This window comes from Humulus lupulus, chromosome 4 (assembly GCF_963169125.1).
Source record: "Humulus lupulus chromosome 4, drHumLupu1.1, whole genome shotgun sequence".
Lineage (NCBI taxonomy): Eukaryota > Viridiplantae > Streptophyta > Magnoliopsida > Rosales > Cannabaceae > Humulus > Humulus lupulus.
This window is the reverse complement of record NC_084796.1, coordinates 84,376,864-84,397,239: the sequence shown is the minus strand read 5'-3', so window position 1 is coordinate 84,397,239 and position 20,376 is coordinate 84,376,864. Positions and strand designations below refer to the sequence as shown.

At 36.7% G+C, this 20,376-nt stretch overlaps 1 protein-coding gene and 1 long non-coding RNA gene across 2 annotated transcripts; both read left to right on the top strand.

Annotated features, from left to right (window-relative positions):
* The first annotated feature begins 11,867 nt into the window (after window positions 1-11,867).
* LOC133829062 (uncharacterized) lies at window positions 11,868-14,984 on the top strand. Its single transcript, XR_009891494.1, has 3 exons — window positions 11,868-12,243; window positions 12,599-12,639; window positions 13,949-14,984. It is a non-coding gene; the product is annotated as an uncharacterized LOC133829062 (long non-coding RNA).
* Window positions 14,985-15,723: 739 nt separating this feature from the next.
* Window positions 15,724-17,659, top strand: LOC133829061 (uncharacterized). The gene is made up of 5 exons (XM_062259012.1): window positions 15,724-15,918; window positions 16,036-16,122; window positions 16,572-16,693; window positions 17,283-17,365; window positions 17,447-17,659. Exons 1-4 carry the CDS (start codon window positions 15,763-15,765, stop codon window positions 17,335-17,337), a joined length of 420 nt encoding a protein of 139 aa, XP_062114996.1. The 5' UTR covers window positions 15,724-15,762; the 3' UTR covers window positions 17,338-17,365; window positions 17,447-17,659.
* Window positions 17,660-20,376: the final 2,717 nt, after the last annotated feature.

The following is a 20,376-nucleotide window of genomic DNA, read 5'->3' as shown; positions in this document are numbered from 1 at the left end:
CAAAAATGCTCATTTTGACCTAAGATTTTACAAAGGCCTAAATGGCATAACAAAAATGGAATTGGGAAATTTTGGTAACAATTGGGTAAGTAAATTTCAAGTTATGAACTAACGAAGTATGTAGTTAAAAATGTGAAAAATAGGTTTTTCACACTTAGTGTAAAAATGAGATTTTGGAACATAAGGTAAAAAGTAAAATTTTGTTTATTTCAAGATATAAAATGGTAAGTCTTGAAATCATATTTTCACTAAAATTACCCCTTTGAGTTTAAATGAATTATTTTTATTAAAGAGTTTTTATTCTTTTTAAAAATAAGAGATTTAATTTATTAATAGTTAATAAATTAAAAGAGGGTTTAAAACCTTATATTTTGAGAAAATAATTGAATGAATTATTTTTCTAGTAAGTAAAAATTGATTAATTGCTTTTGGAAAATTAATTAGTCAAGATGAGAAATTTATAACGGTTTTCCTAATTAAGACAAATTAGGCAATTTTCTTAAAACGGTTTTTAGATATTAAAACCTTAAGAAAAATAAAAGGAAAATTTAAAGAGTTTATTTTCTTTAAAAATAATTAAGGAATTTATTTGTATTTTCTGGATATAATACCGGCTAAAATCTTACATATTTTAACCGACTAGTCGAAAGTGCGGGTTAATAGCGATACCTTGAAAGAATAAGATTTTTAGCGGATTGTGGGAAATACCATTGTGATACCCGAGCCTAGGTATCGAGACCTTAGGATAGGTCTCCCCGAGACTTAGGGTTTAGTCTCGAATATTTTGTATAACTTTCCTTAATAGGTTTAAAACCAAATAAGGATTGTAAATCCTTACAAATGACTTTTATTAAAATGACCAAACTGCCCAAAATAATAATAATGAATTATGAGTGCCATAATTAAGCCGAGTATACTGTATGGATAACTACAGTATTGGCTAAGCGTAACTGGACTGAACGTTGGAGGGTGAAAACTTGCTGAGCGCTAAGGACTCCAAGTAAGTCAACTTATATTGTATGGCTGCAACATGAAATGATTATTGTCTTGTATGTTAGTATAGGGATACATGCATATACATAGGCTGTCATAGAAAGTTGCTTAGAGACGTTAGTCTAGTGAGTGCTGATTTAGAAAATATGAACGGTAGAAGTCCGTCATATCCTAGACGGTTGATCCCCGTCACACTGCTTGATTTTATTTACGTCCGGTTCATTACCGCGACGAGTGGCCATGAGATGAGGATAAGCTGGTTAAACCTAGGGGCGCCAAGATAAATGGGACCTAGGGGCCCTCATGCTTACTTAATCATTGGACGGTTAGAATCCGAGCAAGTGCTCTGATAAGTTATTCCCGGATAGCAGCCGTGAATATTGGCCATTCCGTGAGAGTGCCTAGAGATACTAGGGGTTGCCAAGATAGAGTGAGGTTGAACACCCTAGGGGCAGCTGCTCACCAACACCACTGATTAACATAGAAGTCTCCGTAAAACCGTGTAAATTGGATTACGCTCTTGGATAAGTAGCGATGCCCTAGGTAACACGATAGTTACCCTTGATGAGAATATTTATTGGCTAGATCTTAGTGTGGAGACTCGGCTCTCTTTTATAGATTAGCAATTATGTTGGAGGGCGCGTTACGTCTGAATTGTTGGAAATTGTCGAGCGTTGGTCTCGAATCATATGGTGATATAATATATCTGCTTGCTCTGGGATTTTCTGAGTGCAGGGATATAATTGTTGATAAGATATAGTTGTGATATAATATATCTGCTTGCTCTGGGATTTTCTGAGTGCAGGGATATATTTGTTGATAAGATATAGTTGTGATATAATATATCTGCTTGTTCTGGGATTTTTCTGAGTGCAGGATTTTTATCTAGATATGAATTAATTTATCCTTGGTTATCAGGCATGACCATAAGTTTGCCAGGACGCTTTAGCGTTCTTGAAATTGATTGTGTAGGGTCCGGATGGGTCCGGAACCCTAATTCTCTACATGCTTTGTTTGAAAGTTGATCTTACTAAGCGTTTTCGCTTACCTAGTTGTTTCATGTTGTAGGTAAGTGCAAGGGCAAGGCAGAGCAGTGAGCCTTGGAGTCTTCCTTGCAAATGTACATGTGGACCGACCTTTTGGGAAGCCGTTTTATTTTTGGAAATGTTGTGTAATTTTCCTAAACAAGGCTCACTCTACTCTTTATAAAATATGTTTGTAACTAAATGTTAAGTATGGCCATACGACTGTTTAAAAAGTTTTTTTTTATATGGGTTTTTGAGACATTTTGTTAAATGAAAACATTTATATTTCCGCATTATCGAGTCTTGAAAATCCGGGTCGTTACAGTAGTGGCCCCAGTGAGCAAAAGAGGAAGGCCCCATATTCTTTTGTTCTTCCTGGATTAGATTGGAGGGCATGAGGTGCTTTCAGTGGCCGTCAGGGCAGGGAGACAACTAGAGAAGTTTCCCAGTGTGTCCTCGGTGCAGGTGAGGACATCAGGGAGAGTGCAGAATCAGAGCCTGCTTTACTTGTGGGAGCATTAGTCACCTGAGGAGGGACTTCCCACAAGCCAGGAAAGAAGAATCGAAACCGAGTGATAGCCTCACTCCTGCCAGAGTATTTACCTTGACCCAGACTGAGTTTGAGGCTAGCCCCTCGGTCGTGACAGGTTAGATTTCTAGGGTCGGTTCTTCATTTACCGCATTGATTGATTCAGGGGCTACTCATTCATTTGTATCTTGTAGAGTGATAGATCAGTTGTGTAGTGCTAGTGCATGCTATGGGATTCAGGACTTTGTTGTTGACTAGGGAACTGGTAGTCTCTAGAAGATGGGTTAGAGCATTACCAGTAGAGATAGACAGTAGAGATTTGTCTGTGGATCTGATGGAGTTAGCGATGGATGACTTTGACATGATCCTAGGGATGGATTGGTTATCAAAGTATGAGGTGATGATTAACTGCAAGCGCAGGATGGTGACCTTTGAACAGGAAGGGGAGGTACCCTTTGTATTTGTGGGGACAGTGAGTGGACCGTGAGTACCTATGATTTTGACACAGAAGGCTAGATACCTAATGTAAGAAGGTTGCATAGGATTCCTAGCGAACATTGTGGATACTTCTAGAGTTATTTCAGTTGGACCAGTTATGACCAGATTAGTATGTGAATTTCCTGATGTGTTCCCAGCAGACTTTTCAGGGGTGCCCCCACATGGAGATATCAAGTTCATCATAGAGTTGGCGCCAGGGGTGGAGCCAGTAAATAGGACACCCTATAGAATTGCTCCTGCAGAGTTGAAGGAACTGAAGATTCAATTGCAAGAGTTACTGGATTTTGGATTCATCAGACCATGTTTTTCATCGTGGGGTGCTCCAGTGTTGTTCGTCAAGAAGAAGGATGGATCCTTAAGGATGTGCATGACAGCAAAGAGTTGAACAAGTTGACCATTAAGAATAAGTACCCACTTCCCAAGATCGATGGCTTGTTTGACCAGTTACAGGGGAAGACAGTGTTCTCCAAGATTGATCTTCGGTTAGGCTACCACCAGTTAAAGAATAAAGAGGAGGATATACCAAAGACCACATTCCGCACAAGGTATGGACACTATGAAATCCTGGTCATGTCCTTTGGATTAACCAATGCTTCAACAGCCTTTATGGACTTGAAGAATAGGGTCTTCAGGGATTATTTGGACAAGTTTGTGATCGTATTCATCGATTATATACTAATGTACTCCCAGTCAGAGAGAGAGCATGAACAACATCTTCTCCTGGTACTACAATAGTTGAGAGAGCATAGGTTATATGCTAAGTTTAGCAAGTGTGAGTTTTGGTTACCTCAAGTAACATTTCTGGGCCATATTGTCAGTAATGAGAGGATTCTGGTGGACCCAAGTAAGATTGAGGTCGTGAGAGATTGGCACAGGCCAATCAGTGTACCAGAGGTTAGGATTTCCCTTGGGATTAGCAGGGTACTATCGGTGGCTTGTCGAGGGATTCTCCAGAATAGCCACATCGTTGACCGAACTAACGTGTAAGAAGACTAAGTATAGGTTTGCACTTTTACCCAATATGTGTGGACAGACATGTGTGAGAGTAGATTCACGGAGTTGAAGCGACAACTAATCACTGCACCAGTATTGAGTCTGTCATCAGACAATGAGATATTTTTAGTGTACTGCGATGCTTCCAAACAGGGTTTGGGGTGTGTATTTATGAAAACTAGAAAGGAAATAGCCTACGAGTCAAGACAGCTGAAGGAGTATGAGCAAAGGTATCCCACACATGATCTGGAATTACCAGCTATGGTATTTACACTAAAGGTTTTGAGGCATTATTTGTATGGCGAGAAGTGTGAAATATACACCGAGCATAAGAGTTTGAAGTACTTCTTTAGTCAGAAAGATCTAAATATGCGCCAGAGGCATTGGCTGGAATTGGTAAAGGATTACGACTATGACATTCTATACCATCCTGGGATGGCCAATGTGGTGGCCGACGCATTAAGTCGGAAGGGCCCAGGATAGTTATTCAGTTCAAGGTAGACATCAAATAGGTTACCTGAGGAGATGACTAGAGCATGTATTGAGTTGGTAGTTGGTCAGCTAGCCGACATCACTCTTCAATCCACGTTCCTTGAGAGGATCAAGGAAGTTTAGGGGGAGGATCCCCAATTGAGGGAATCCACAGAGGGCTTCTTAGCCGGAGCGGCTAAGGACTTTTCTATTTTGGAGATGGGTTTGCTGAGGTAGAAAGGTCGGATTTGCATTTCGATGGATTCATGTATCCAGTGAGAGATTCTAGATGAGTCTCATACCACTCCCTGTTCCTTACATCCGGGTACGACGAAGATGTACCAAGATTTGAGAACCTTGTATTGGTGGCTGGGAATGAAGAGGGATATGGTGGATTATGTGGCAAGTGTTTGACTTGTCAGCAGGTAAAGGCTGAACATCAGAGGCCAGCATTGTTACTGTAGCCTTTAGGGATTCTGTACTGGAATCAGAGGATATCACCGTGGACTTCGTGGTTGGATTACCGAAAATTGTGGAATAGAATGATTCATGGGTGATTGTGGATAGGTACACCAAATCAGCCAACTTTTTACATGTTAGGACAAATTATATAGTGGATCAGTATGCTGAATTTTATGTGAAGAAAATTGTGCGACTAGATGGGGATTCGAGGTCGATAGTATCCAACAGGGACCGCACCTTCACCTCCAAGTTTTGGGAGAGCTTGCAGATGGCTATGGGTACACAGTTGCAGTTTAGTATTGCCTACCAGCCTCAGACTGATGGACAATTTGAGAGGACAATTCAGATACTGGATGATATGTTGTGAGCCTGCGTGCTAGATTTTGGGGGATCGTGGAGTAATTATCTCCCTTGATTGAGTTTTCATACAATAACCGTTATCAGGACACTATCGGAGTGGCTCCGTATGAGATGTTGTATGGGAGGAAGTGTAGATCACCCATCCATTGAGATTAGATGGCTGAGAGGAGGTATTTAGGTCTTGAGGTCGTTCAGAGGACCAATGAGGCGATTGAGAAGATTAGAGCTTGAATGCTCGCCTCCTAGAGTCGGCAGAAGAGTTACTCAGACTTGAGACGCAGGAGTGTACAATTTCAACTTGAGGATCATGTGTTTCTCAGAGTCTCTCCCTTGAGAGGGGTGAAATGATTTGGAGTGAGGGGCAAGCTGAGCCCTAGGTTTGTTGGCCCCATTGAGATTCTGGAACGAGCTAGAGAGGTGGCCTACAAATTGGCAATGCCTCCAACTCTATCAGGGGTTCATAATGTATTTCATATATCCATGCTTCAGAAGTATGTATCGAATTCTATGCACGTGTTGAGTTATGAGAACCTAGAGCTGAATTAAGATTTATCTTATGAAGAGACGATGGTTCAGATTCTTAATCGAAAAGATGAAGTCTTTCGAAGCAAGACCATCTCCTTAGTGAAAGTGTTGTGGCGAAACAACAGAGTGGAAGAGGCGACTTGAGAGCTTCAAACTGATATGCGGGATCAGTATCCAGTACTCCCCATGGCGAATGGCTTGGTCTAATGAAACCCAAGTCTAAGAGTTCTTGTAGCTGTGTTTTTAACTCCTTGAGTTCGGTAGGTACCATTCGGTATGGTGCCTTGGAGATAGGCTTGGTGCCCGGTACTAATTCGATTGTGAAGTCAATTTCCCAAGTCGGTGGAAATCCTGGTAAGTCGTTAGGAAATACTTCTGGGAATTCTTTTACAATGCAGATGTCTCCAACTTTTAGTGGTGTGTCCTTTACCACATCTGTGACGCTGGCTAAGAATGCTTGACATCCTTTTTCTATCATCCTCTGAGCTTTGAGAGATGATATAAGCGGTGTGCATAGTCCTGAAACTTGTCCCATGAAGCACAGTCTCTGGCCGTCAGGAGTCTCGAACGTCACTTTCTTCCATTTACAGTCAATGGTTGCGCCATGCCTTGCTAGCCAGTCCATGCCTGGTATCACGTCGAAGTCTTTGATCTCCAGTTCTATCAGGTCTCCTTCTAGTTCTACGTCCTCAATCTTGATCGGTACTCCTCGTACTATCTGTGATGATAGAACTACTTTGCCCAAAGGCAATTCTTTTACAAACCTAGTTCTAAATCTTTCACAAGGTTTGTCTAGCTTTTCTATCATTCCTAACGAGATATACGAATGAGTGGCTCCTGAATCAAATAATACAGAACATACATTATTAAGGATAGAAACTTGACTTGTTACCACTTTATTGCTAGCATTAGTTTCTCCTTGGGTTAAGGCAAATACCCTGGCAGACACCATCTTGTCTTCCCTATTTCCCTCTGGCTTGAGCTGGGGACATTCTCTCTTCCGATGTCCTTCCTAACCATAGATGTAGCATCCCTTGGTGTTTGCCCGGCATTCACCAGGATGTTTCTTTTGGCACTTAGCACATTGTGGACATTCCACATAACCCGACCTATTACTTCCATTATTCGTTCGTGCCCTTTTATCGTTGTCGAACGGCTTGATATCAGGATGCTTTATTTTCTGACCAATGTTGTAGCTGGACTGATTGTTGTTGTTGTTGTTCCGACCAGTCTGAGGTTGACTTGGCTGTTTAGGGTCAGGCTTACTAGCCTCCTCTTTACTAACATTCGCCTGAAGCCTTTCTACTTTTATTGCCATTTCTAGAACATCGGCATAGGTAGTATTTCCCAGGTTTGCTAGCTTAACCCCTAGCTCAATCTTTGGTCGAAGTCCTCTAACGAACTTTGTCACCCTTAGAAAGTCAGTAGGAACCATTTCCGGTGCAAACTTGGCTAATCGGTCGACCAGCCGAGCATATTCTGCTACTGATAAATTCCCTTGTTTCAAACCAGCGAACTCCTCGACTCTTGAAGCGATGACTGCTGAATTGTAGCACTTTTTGTGGAACAGCTCCACAAATCTGGCCCAAGTCATGGTGGCAACATTGTGAGTCTGCTGAAATAAGCCCCACCATATTCTAGCATCTTTCTTGAGCAGAGACGAAATGCAGGATATGCGGTCCGTGTTGCCAAGATTCATGTGCACGAGGAACGGGTCCACATTTATGAGCCATTCTTCCACCTCGAAGGGGTCTGTTGTCCCTTCAAAGTTTGGAGCATGTTGCTTACGAAATCGCTCATAAACTGGCTCCATGTGCTAAGTTGGGTATGGCGCGTAGTTCTCCATTGGCCATCCCCCATATGGACCAACTTGATGGGGTGCTGGGTCCATTTGCTGAGGTTGTGGTTGCGGCAGAGGCGGAGGCTGAGCCTGAGCCTGTTGTCGCTGTTGCTGCAGTAATTCCTCAACTTGGTGTCGCAGTCTGGCAATTTCTGCAATGTTGTCAACTGGTGCCGGCGACGGCGGCGGCGCACTTCGGTTGGCAGTAGCACACACTCCTCTTCTGCGAACTGGAGGGCCTTCACTACTCTCAGGAGCAGCGTTGGAGGCATTAGCATTGGTGCGAGCGAACCTTCTGAGCGACATCTTTAGCAGAGTTCTAACAGTTGAGAAAAACATGTTAGAACTTCACCCTAATAGGCTCTAAGGCAAAACTTAATCTAAACATACTTAACTTGGACCTATTAATTATGATTTCTTATGAAAATTATATAAGCCTTCTTTATCATTAGCGCGGGTTTCTATACTTAGAAAAATAAGCCATCTTTATTATTTTCTAAGTCTGTTTCTAATCATCCTATATGACTAATTTCTCATGCTCGAAACTCGTCATTGTTCCAAGGTTAACCATGTTGAGGGAGGGCTGGGATCAGTAAAATCATTACCACAACTATGGCCCCTAGCTCTCAATATGGAACTCGGTCCATTGATTTGTATCCACCCTCACCAAACATAGTCATTATTTATTAAATTTATTATTTATTATGATTGCAAAAGAAAAATCAAACTCATACATGTCATTAAAATAACAATGATATTTAGTTGGAAAAAGTTTTTCACTATTTACAATCACAAATGCAAATAAATAAAATAAACAAAGAAACTAATCTATTCTAAAAATCGAGATCTTCTACATCTGATCCTTCATCTAACATATCATCATCTATCTCCTCATAGTCATTATTATCTTGAGCCTCAAAATGCCCTCGAGGAAGATTCGTAAAAATTCTATGTTTTTGCTCATTTGTGAATTGGAATTCCATTTTAGAAGTGAACCTAAGTATGAGAAAATAATATCTCATAGCTACCGGTAATTCATCTTCATCATCTATAGTCTCTCATATATCTTCTAAGTTTGCAATTACAGTAGGATAATCTTTAAAAAGTCTAATTATTAAAACATATTACTCTACAGCTCTCATCATGATTTTCTTAGTTTCTTGGAGGTGACCTATCTCCCTGTGGAATAAGAGTATTCTCCGAGTGATTCTTTCTAGCACTCCTATGGTGTTTCTTGGTTCTCTAATTCTTTTCAAGGCCTTAATAGCTCGGATATCCTCATAAGTTAATGCTCCATTCATTCTTAACTGAAAACATAAGGCTAAAACGTTAGCTATACATATAAACATAATAACTATAACATAAATACTTACATGGGTGGTTAGATTCGGAGCTTGAGCGTGTGTATCAAGGAGAACTTCATGCGAATGAATCGTTGCTCTGATACCAACTGTAATGACCCAACTAATTCTAAGACTTTAGGCCATTAAAACTACTATACATAGACTCTATTTTCGAGAAAACATACATAAGAAACATTCACAACTTTATTAGTAACTCTAAGGTAAATGTTAGAATACATAAATAAACGGTATGGGATCCCATTGTTTGAAAATAAAACATAAATTTAAACTTAAATGAAATTGTTTACAAAGAAAATGCGGAAAATACATAAAAACATAATAAAAAGACTAAAAATAATGTCGTCCTCGAATCGTCATGCAGTCCATCGAATCCATTCATCCTTAACACACAAACCAAGCTACTACGAATCCTTCCGCCGCCAAATCTATTTTCCTGCATCACATAAAAAATAAAGGAATGAGCCTAATGCCCAGCAAGGAAAATCTACTAATAACATAAATCATATACATAAACTATATCATAAACATATACTATAAACATATGTCATATAATACTACAATGGCCATCATACTTCTTGGGGCTTGTTAACTAAGCAAGCCATGTGCCAAATAGATTTGTGGGGCTTGCTAGCCAAACAAGTCGTATGCCCATAAATTATTGGGGCTTGCTAGCTAGACAAGTCATATGCCGAAGGAATATATACTATACATAATGTAAACATAACATATCATATAAACATATAAAAATCTATCCTGTTTTCCTTACCAATACCGGGATTTATGAGAACAAGGACGGGATTTGGAACACTCCTAAAACCAAAAATAAGAATGTGAGTATTTCTAAAGAAAAGATATGATAAAGAAATGAACTAAACCACCAAGAATAAGCTTACTGAAAAGAAACCTTAAGTTCAAAGAACTTAAATACCTAACCAGGAATGGAAAACAACGAGTTAGGATTTGAGTAAAGAAAACTAAAAGGAACTAAAGAAACATACAGAAATGAACTAGGAATAGGAATACCTTTGAATGTACTAGAACCGAACTACACCTCGATATTGGAAACACACTATTTATCTTACTTCCCAAGTGTTTATAAAGCTTAAGATGATAAAGCTTATACCAACCCAAGTGTTTATCACTCTATAGTAACCCAAGTAGTTTGAATGCTCTGAACACAGCTTGAAGAATGAGAGAAATGGCTGGATACTAGGTCCTATTTATAGAGTTCAAGGAGTGAACTACCTCCTTTTAGCTTGAATAAAAATAATGATTATTAATTGAAAAATATTTGAATATTCGTTCAACAGGTACTGAAGACTCGGTCAAAATGTTCAGAGGCTAGTCAAGAGGTTAAGGAATGAATTAAGCTTGGTTTCTAAAACGTTTGAAAATATGGCCCTAGGGCCGATATATCGCCCATCATAGGCGATATATTGCCTGGGCTTATGACCCGAGTGCTCGTCGTTTTGTTTGTGTGAAGTTCACGTGTTTTTAGTATTCCCCGTGTGGCAATACATCGACTCTTATGATGCGATATATCAGCATACGTGAATGTATTAAACACGTAATTGCACTTTTTCAGCATAATTGAATTGATTAATCGGGTTTGACTGAGTGATACGAGATTCCAGGAAGTTCTGGAAGGGTCTAGAGCTTTTAGAAACTTCTATTTTTGAATTATCCACTTAAAAATGCTTAAATCCTCAAATAAACAAGATTGTGACAAATGTCATACTCTTAATGGTCTTGGAAGGTTCTGTAGTTTTCTATAACTTTCTTTTATTTAAACTATAGTTAAATCCTTAAATAAACCTGCACACGACAAGTGTCATGATCTTATTAATTCTATCTAAATCTTATAGTATAATAATTGACATCTTTATAATCAGCTATATCAATCAAACCTTATGTTATAATTAATATTCTTAAACTATATGTTAAACTTATAAAATATATAAGTGTTGCTACGAGTGTTCAACTAAGTCCCAGCTTGAACCAAAATCCACAGTATTAAACATACTATAACTACTACTAGCTACTACTACTACTACTATTATCTAACTAGCTAAGTAAACATTTTGGGACTCTACAGGGCCCAATTTGGTAATTATGGGCATATTTATAATTTTGGCCAATTAAGGCATAAATGTAATATAATTGTGTGTTGTGATTGATAGCACAAGAGTGTGGTGATATATTTGTAATGTGCGATCTAAGGCGGTCCTAGGGAGCAGAATAGCTCACTACAACATTTTTTAGCATATATTACGGTAAATAAATGACATATATTCAAAGTGTTATTAATAAAATAAGTAACTACATCCCATAAAAAAAACACGGTTTCATTTATAAAAAAAAAACAGGGAATAAAAAACAGTTGTAGGCGCCAAAATGAAGCGGTAAACTTAATATCACGAAAATAAAATGAAATCATCTGAATCCCCATCCTCATCTAATCTTCTAAATCCCTAATCCACAACCGCCTCCTCCTCTGCCCATTCCGTAAGTTCTCCATTCCTTTGAACCGCTGGAGTAGGAACCCAAAAGCAGCTCCTTCTCCCACAAGCCTCTACAGTTTGAGCTCTGATCTAGTTCCCAAAAGGAAATTCTCTTTCAAGAACAAAGATCCAAAGAAAGACCCCGGCCTTGATTCAAACAGAGAGAAAGAGGCTAAAATTGTCAAACCAGAGAAAATGGGCTACACGTTTCCGAATTCGCCTGGGTTTCGAAACAAGACGGGCGAGGTTTTGGTGATTAAATTCAATGGTTCCGAGATTGGTGAGTTTACAATTTCGGACCTTGATTCTTGCAAGCTGAGGTTTATTGGCTGTGTGAGAGCATTGTTTGTTCACAGGCTTCGGAATTGTTGAGTCTATGGAGGTCCTGTAATGAATTCAATTCTGTTCGAGCAAGTTGAGGGGTGTGTTTTCGTAATGGCGTCTCATCAGATTCGAATTCATCATGCCAAGGCCACTGATTTTTATCTTAGAGTCAGGAGCAGGCCCATAATCGAGGACAATAATGGTGTGAGGTTTCCTTCTTATTAAATTTTGTGCTATAATTATGTGCTTGTGGTGGTAGCCAAGTGAGTTCTAATTCTGATAATAACTACAGAAGCTACAAATCTAGAGACTTTGTTCCTTTATATGTCAGTAAAATGGGGCCATTTCAAAATCCCAGGTGATTTTACTGTTCATTCATCTATGTCTTTACTTTTAGAAATTTAACTTGTAACTACCAATGCCCTTCTGTATTGTGATTTCATTTGTCAATGTGTTCAAGTTTTAGTTAACTAATTTTGAGTTGGTATTATGATCAATATACGTGGTTTTATTGTATAATTTGTATTATTTTTTTGGGACATAGATAACTTGAACACTAGGAATAAATTTTCTTGAACAAATTTCATACTAATTCAAATTCTATTATTGAGCTTTTGAAAGTCATTTGTGAGCTGAGATGCATAGGGATTTCACTTTGGATTGACTAATGGATTATGCATTTTTTGCCTTCTCTTTTTTCATTGTATTTTCAGTGAAACATACCACTATTTTGATCTTCCATTCTGTAAACCAGGTATTTTCATCTTAAACTTAAGTTTTTCTTTTCCTCTAATATGTTTTCTATAACCTTTATATATATATATATAAAAATTATCTGTATCTCTATCATAATGGCAAATTATTTCAAGTAAAAGAAGCAAACTTTTGGTGAGATGTTAAATGGAGATCATCTCATCAACGCACCATATGGGCTTGAGTTTCTAGTAGAGAAAAATTTCACAGTGGCATGTTCGAAAAATTTGACCGAGGAACAAGTTTCTCAATTTAAAAATTGTCATTCATCATAAACCACATCTATTTTGTTTTTAGATTTTATGGATTATTGTATTATAATTTCTTAAGTGCATATTTACAGTGTGAGTACTAATATATAGAAATCAAAAGTGAGTGATACTTGAAATGACATCTCTTATCTCAAATGTGGCACCAAAAGATTAAATGAATGAAATTGGAGTATAGATGCATTTGATGTGCTAATAATCCACATTTTTCGATTGATTGTAATATAATTTCAAATTTTAGCATTATTTAGATTCTAAGGTTGTCCTTAGGATGTTGGAAAAGGGATTATAGTTCTACATAAGAGTATGCTTAATTGAGTAGGTAGTATTAAGCTTTCTTTATTTCTTTGTAAGGTTATTTGAGTGAATACCAATATTGTTGGAGTTTTAGGTCTATCTAAGCCTGTTCATGTCATTAGTAGACTAGCTAGCTAAGATAGGTGATCTATGGTGGAGATCCTAAGAAATTTTCAGTATTAATTCTTGCTTGAACTCTTATTTATTATAGTGGTACTAAGTGTTTTTATTTATTATAGCTAGCTTATTAAGTATATTATAATTAAGGAATCCAGAATGGTGTCTCACATTCTTTGCAGCAGCACTAAAGGCCTCTTTGTGGCTTATATCTGGCTTTAAAGTTGGCTTTAAAGTTGGGGGTGGGTGTCTATTGTGGGGTTTTGGTGGCTTGTTTTTTGTGATTGTTTTGTAACCACAGTATTCCTCCATCAAAAGTGAGGGCTCTCAATAATTTTGAGAGGGGGTCAATCTCTGACTAAGGCCTCTGTCTCTTTTTCAAAAATAAAAAAGAATAGAACTCTACGTAAACTACTTCAAAGATACTCCTGCTTCTTTCTAACCAAAGTTGTTTTCTTCTGCTTTTACTTTGTATTCCTCAACTTCTAACGACTTAAGAGAAAAATCAAATCAATGTATCTGTGCTTTTCTCTGTTTTTCTTTTCTGCTCTCTGCTGTTTTCAGTTTGGCTTTAGTTGATTATGTTTGTTCGATACACAATTAGTGATTCCTTAAATTTCTTATCAGCGGAAGCAATTTCATTGGGTACTTCAACTTTATGGGTGACACATGGTAAAACATTTGAGACATGGATTTTTCCGCTTGCCCATTTGCTTTGTGGCTATTGCACAGATGTAATTCTAAGGTATATATGTTCTTTTGAAGTTTATGTGGTATATCTAGATTTATTATTATAATTTATAAAAAAAAGCCTTTGGTCAAATTTTTTTCTTCAAGATTATCATAATAATATAACAACAAATTTATTAGATTGTATTTCCTGCTTTCAAATTATGCCAGGAGATTGTGTTTTTGAAAGTTGAAGTTGTAGAGCTTCTATTACCAAGTATTTTTGTAAACCTAGCCAGGAGGAGAGACTTAGATATTGATATTCACTAATTGATATCCTTGCAGGTTTTTTTTTCTTCTTTCTCTTTTTTCATTAGTTTATTTTTTGTTTTCTGTCATTTCATGTATTGAAACTATAATAATGCTGAATGATTGTTGTAATTTTTTATTTTTTAAAAATAAATGACCTTTGTATGAAATTAAATATAGGAAACAGATAACTCTAAGCAACTTAATCAAGTTCTGATTTCTAGGAAATAAAATCATTATTAAAACCAGTTTATTAGAGTCAACAATCTATATAAAATCTCATTTTTGTGATATGTTAATGTGTTTTTATTACAATAATCTAGTTTATAAACTTTGACAAAAGTTGAATCTACCTTATTCATCTACTTCTAGAGCAGGAACATAAATTCATTAATTTTCTCAGTCTATTTTTTTTATTCGTTTTTTTACTTTAGTTGATCTAGAAGCAGTAATGTAATGTACCTGAGCACATTTTAGGTAGATGTTTAATTCATATTGGGAAAATTGTTCGATTGTTATTGGGTGAACCTTTACTGGTCTTATGTTGCATTCTGTTACATCTGCTCATTATTAGGAGGAATTGAATTGAATTTTTTGTCATTGCTTTATATGCAGGTTCAAGAACATATTATTACAGAGTCTAATAAATTAATGAAATCAATTCAAGTCTTGCTGAATGCCTTGAATGAACTTCGATTATGTTATGTCACAGATAGAACTTATTGTGTACAATCCAAGCAAGGAAATACTAAGGTTTATTATATTATATTATTTTATACAATTTCTTATTTATTTGTTGAAATTTCTATTGTTTTGAGGTTGTTGAGTATTCTACTCACAATGCATACATCTTTGTGTCGTAATGTGCTAACACTTCTAGTAATGGCTCTAAATCACGTTTCACTTCTGGAAAGGCTACAATGTCATTGTCGAATTCTTTATGGAAGAAGGTAATTTTTCATGCAAATATGCTAATGCAACACTTTTTTTTGGTTGGTTTTGCTTTTTTCTTTGGAACTGGCTACAACAACAATTTGGCCTTCAGTTTTGTTTAATGCATTAATATTCTAAGTTCATGATGTGGCTTTTAGTTTCTGTTACTTCATACATCCTTCATCCTTGGTTTTTCCTGTGTGGAGTTGAAGACCACATCTTTGATTGACCTGTTAAATGTAAAGCAGGCAAAGAATAGTCATTTGCATCTAGCCTCTAAGTAGATTTTATTCTCTTTATATTTTTAACCATTTACCATACTTCTTGTAAACTTTAGTTGTCTTTACTCATAAAATATAGGTATACATGGGTTCTTATAGAACAAGGGCTATAGACACCAACAGGTAACTAGTAGAAGATCAGAAAACTAAGGCATATTTACAATAGTGAGTAATACTATGTACAGCAATTAATAAAGACACATTCAGTAATATTATTAGTGAATCTTTCTTTTTCAATACTACATATATATGGATCTGACACAATGCTTTTCTACAATTGATTTGTTACTTTTGAAATTAATATATGTGATACTTTGTTGCTTTCTTTCTCATTTTCTGACAAGTTTATGTTCCCAGGTGTTTTGGCTTTCTATTGATTATCTTGCAGTTGCAAAGTCTGCAGTTGTGAGTTTCGATGCTTTCATACTCTTCTTAAATTTTTCTTCTTGTACTTCTGGTGGCCTTTTGACCTCTGGTTTGATACCATTTCTCTAATGTGTATTATTTGGTCTTTTGCTTTAGTTACCTCAACATATTGAGATACTTGTCTCAGCAGTCACTCATATCAATGAACCTGACAGCTTATATGGGATCATTCTGTCCAACAAGGTAAGTAATACATGTATACTTAGCTTTGCATTGTAGTTAAAGGTAAGTAATACAACTGAACAAGCTTTGCTATAATAGTTTTGACCATCTAGATTGGTTTTTTTTTTCAGAGATTGTTGTTTTGAGATTTACTAATTTGTTAGTGATTTATCACACTCTTCCCAAAAAATTAACTTCTTTTACCTTAATTGTCCTTGTATGTTTCATGTGCCAAGGTTATGTGAAAATTTAAAACCTTATCACTTGTATTCTGATGGACATCTATGAAAGAGGAGTGAAAGTTTGTTGTGCTCAACTTTCTTGCATCTGTCATTAACCTGTTGTTATAAATTCATGAAATAAGCATGTACTCATGGTTGTCCCTTTTCTTTTTCTTTTTCTTAGGGGTGATATCATTATCAGCTGACCTCTCTAGTGTAGTATTTACCATCTGTCTTTTTGGTCATCAATTATTTTGCAGTATGAGGCTGCTTGGCATGCTAGAAACTGGAATTTTTCCTTGCTTTACATGGGAGATAATTCACAGAGTGAGCAAAACCAAAAGTGGCCATTTCAATGAAAATCTGCACAGGTACAATGATGAGTTACGATTTCTTTTTTACTTCAGTATAATTCTACCATCAATATAGTAGAACTTCTGGGGCATAGTATATCTCTACTACAGGTACTTGCTCCACTATATAACTGAGATGGTCATACTGGACTGGAGGCTTTTTATTGTTAAAGAAATATTTCTTTCTTTTTTTAAAACAAAACTGCCTTGTATTTCTTGTAGAATAAAACATAATACAACCATTACATATATATATAGGGTTTATACAACTAATACTCTTAATTACAGAATAAAACGTAATAAACATAATTAACTACAAATCCTATAAAAAAGGAAATAACATCTATAATCCTTGATTTCCTCTTACTTCTTTCCAAGGATACTTTGGTAACATGCTATTATCTGGCTCTCAACGTCAGCTAGAAACCTTTTGCTTGTTATTGTCTTTTATATCTGGCTCTCAAAGTCAGTCAGTTACCTTTTGCTTGTTATTATCTTTTATGTTATATAGTGCTGAAATTGTATGATTTTTAGTTGAAAGGATTACACATGACATTGTCATTGTTGTAATTGTTATTCCTCAAGAAACCAACAAGTGTGCTTACAGATATTTCGACTGGTTTCCCTGTGGTTCACTCTATCAGATAGACAAGATATCATAACTAACATTGCTGATAAAGTCATAATTAGGTAATTAACTTTTTTTATGTACTCTTTTAGTTTACTATTAATTTTAAGTTGAAGCATTAATTATTTAAAATTTTGTTGTAGCTAAGAAAATGGACTCACAACAAAGACAAGTGCACAAAGGATGATGAATTGAAGGATGGAGCAAGTTTCATGCACGGTTTACTTTTGTGTATCTTGTAATGTTTCTGTTTTTCATTTTTGAAGTAAAAATTGTTCAAGATTATAAAATTTTATTATGTTATGCTTTCAAACTTAAGTTAGAACTAAGATCTCATGAAGTAGACACATTCATGGTTTGAATTAGTTATTGTTTAATGTAATACTTATGGTTTATCAATCTATTGAGAACTACATTTTATGATTATTATTTTTTTTATCAAAATAAAATAATGAAAATCTTTTAATTAAAAAAAACCTTATAAGTATCCTTATAATAATAAAATTTAAAATGTATTATCCTGAATAAAGTAACAAAATTTTATTACTGGACTTTTAATATGTTATGATTTCGAAACATATTATAAGTGTAACAAATCGTTATGATTTATATAATATAACAAATTAAAAATGCTATCAAAATAATCAAATGTAACAGTTGAAAAGTGTTATGCATAAAGTATAAGATTAAACTTCAAATTTATAACCAAATACTCTAACTAAAAGTTATAATTTGAATATTATAGCAACTAAAAATGTGTTATTGAATAGTTTAAGATAACATCGAACATAACATTTGAAAACTATTATAGAAAAGACAAGACTTTTAATAACAGGGGCTATGTTAGCATTTTCAGAAGCGTTATCAATACTCCCGGTTAGCAGTTTTTAAGTGTTATGAATACTGTTTTTTCTTGTAGTGGCTAAATAGTCACAACGGGGTTGAATACTAGGCTCGGGAGGGGCCTAGGTGAATTTTGGGGATATAGTATGTGTTCGGGAATTATCGGGTAACGAGTAGTGATTTAATGTTTATTTAAGTGTGTCGGGGATTAAGTGGGGATCTATAGGAACACTCGAGGAATTAGCAGGATGTAGCAATAGACGAAGTTGCCCTTGGTGGCACTAAAGGATTAAAATAGACTTCGTCGTATTTTGGACTTTTTAGCTAGGGGATAAACTAAGACATATCTCAGACTCTAGAACAATTTAGAAAGAAACAGAAGAAAGAAAACAGAACTCCCAGCACCCTCTCTCTCTCTTACTCAGCTCTTTCTCCCTCTCTTTCAAATTTAGAAGATGATGGAATTTTGAGGACTTAAGACTAAGAAAATGAAGGATTGAAAGCTTGTTGTGTCTTGGATTAGCTCAATGATTGAGAATACCACAGAGGTAAGAGATTTCAGTTATTATTTCTGTTGAATTCGGCTAGAACTATAAGCTTGCATGTGAGTGGACTCTAAGTTTAGTTTTCAGTGTTTGATGAGTATATGGAATTGTTTATGGGATTGTTATGATTCCTATGTTGTGTGGATAGGGAATCTAGGCTCAATTCTGGGTTTAAGTGATGTTTGGGGTGAGAATTTTTTATTCAGGCTCGAGTAAAACACAAAGAAATGATGGGAATTCTGGGTTTTGAGGCTTAAGTCACGAACCTATTCATCAGGCGTCACAACCCGCTTGAATGCAGAGGCCTGGGGGCTCGAAAATTTTCCCAGGCACCGCGGTGCAAAGCATAGAGCATCGTGGCCTGTGTCCTTCAACAGAGAGGACTTTTCCCTCTGCCTTGAGTGTGTCGTGGCCCTTAAGGGATGGGCAGCGCTGAAATGTGAAGTATTGACTGTTTGTGGGTTTTGAGCTCGGAAACCCTAACGTTATGGCTCGGGAAGGATTCTACTACCCGGTTTAGTGGAATTCAAGGTCCCGAAGGCTAGATTAATATTCTGAAGTTCTTATTTGGTTTGTGGATTGATGGATGATTATTATGAATGCGTTGTGACTAGGTTTTAACAAAGGTTGGGTTAAAGGATTGTGCTCGGGATCGCAGTAATCAATCAGCTCGGGAAACAGGTAAGAATACTATTTCACCCATAGAGCCGGGTGTGGCCCTATTGTTTGTGTTACATGACGTGTCCCTATTGTTTATGTTTAATGTATGTTTTAATATCTTTGAATGCTATGTTGTGTTATGTATGTTTATGAATGAACGGCGAAGGCCGGGAAAGGCGAAGGCGGAGAATGGCAAGAAGTCAGGTACGGCAAGGGGCCGGAATCAGAGTTGAGCACGCTGAGTCTAGGCCACTAGGGCGAGATCCTCCAAGGGTGTTGTATCCACTAGCTTGGTGAAGACTACGAAACCATGGTCTGGTAAAGCACCTGGGTCAACGTAGGTCGTTATGTGTTTAGTCTTGTGACTGTAAGTGTTATTATTATTGAATTGGATTATGCTTTGGTTGCATTGAGTTTTCTTGCTAGGCTTCTGCTCACAGGTGTTGTATGGTACAGGTAAGGGCAAAGGAAAGGTCGACCAACATGAGTACGGAGAGCGTGGAGCGATGGGTACATGTTCGACCTACCTGGCTGCCACGACTAGGGTTATTTTGGGAAATGTACTGTAATGAATCTCTTTGTCGCTTAGGTCGACCGTAATTATATTTTTGAGTTGTGATACATTTTATAAACCGTATTTTGGGATTCCAAATGTATAACTTTTTATGATTTCAATGAATGTCCAAATCTTTATAATTTATGTTGTTAAACGAGTTTTATTTCAATTTAGTCACACTTTTAACCTAAATCCTTGATTAGTGAGCTAGTGACACATTTATAACTCACATGGTAACGACTCTAAGGTAGTAGGGCATTACACTCGGGGTCGACCCTACTACCCGATTTAGTAGAATTCGACGCCTCGGAGGCTATGACTTGGTTCAGAAGACTTTATTTGTTCGTTATTATAGTGTCCCAGAATATTTACTTAGCTAGCTAGATAGTAGTAGTAGAAGTTAGTATTAGTTTGTAGTATGTTAGATTCCATGGATTTTGATTCAAACTAGGACTTAGTTGAACACTCG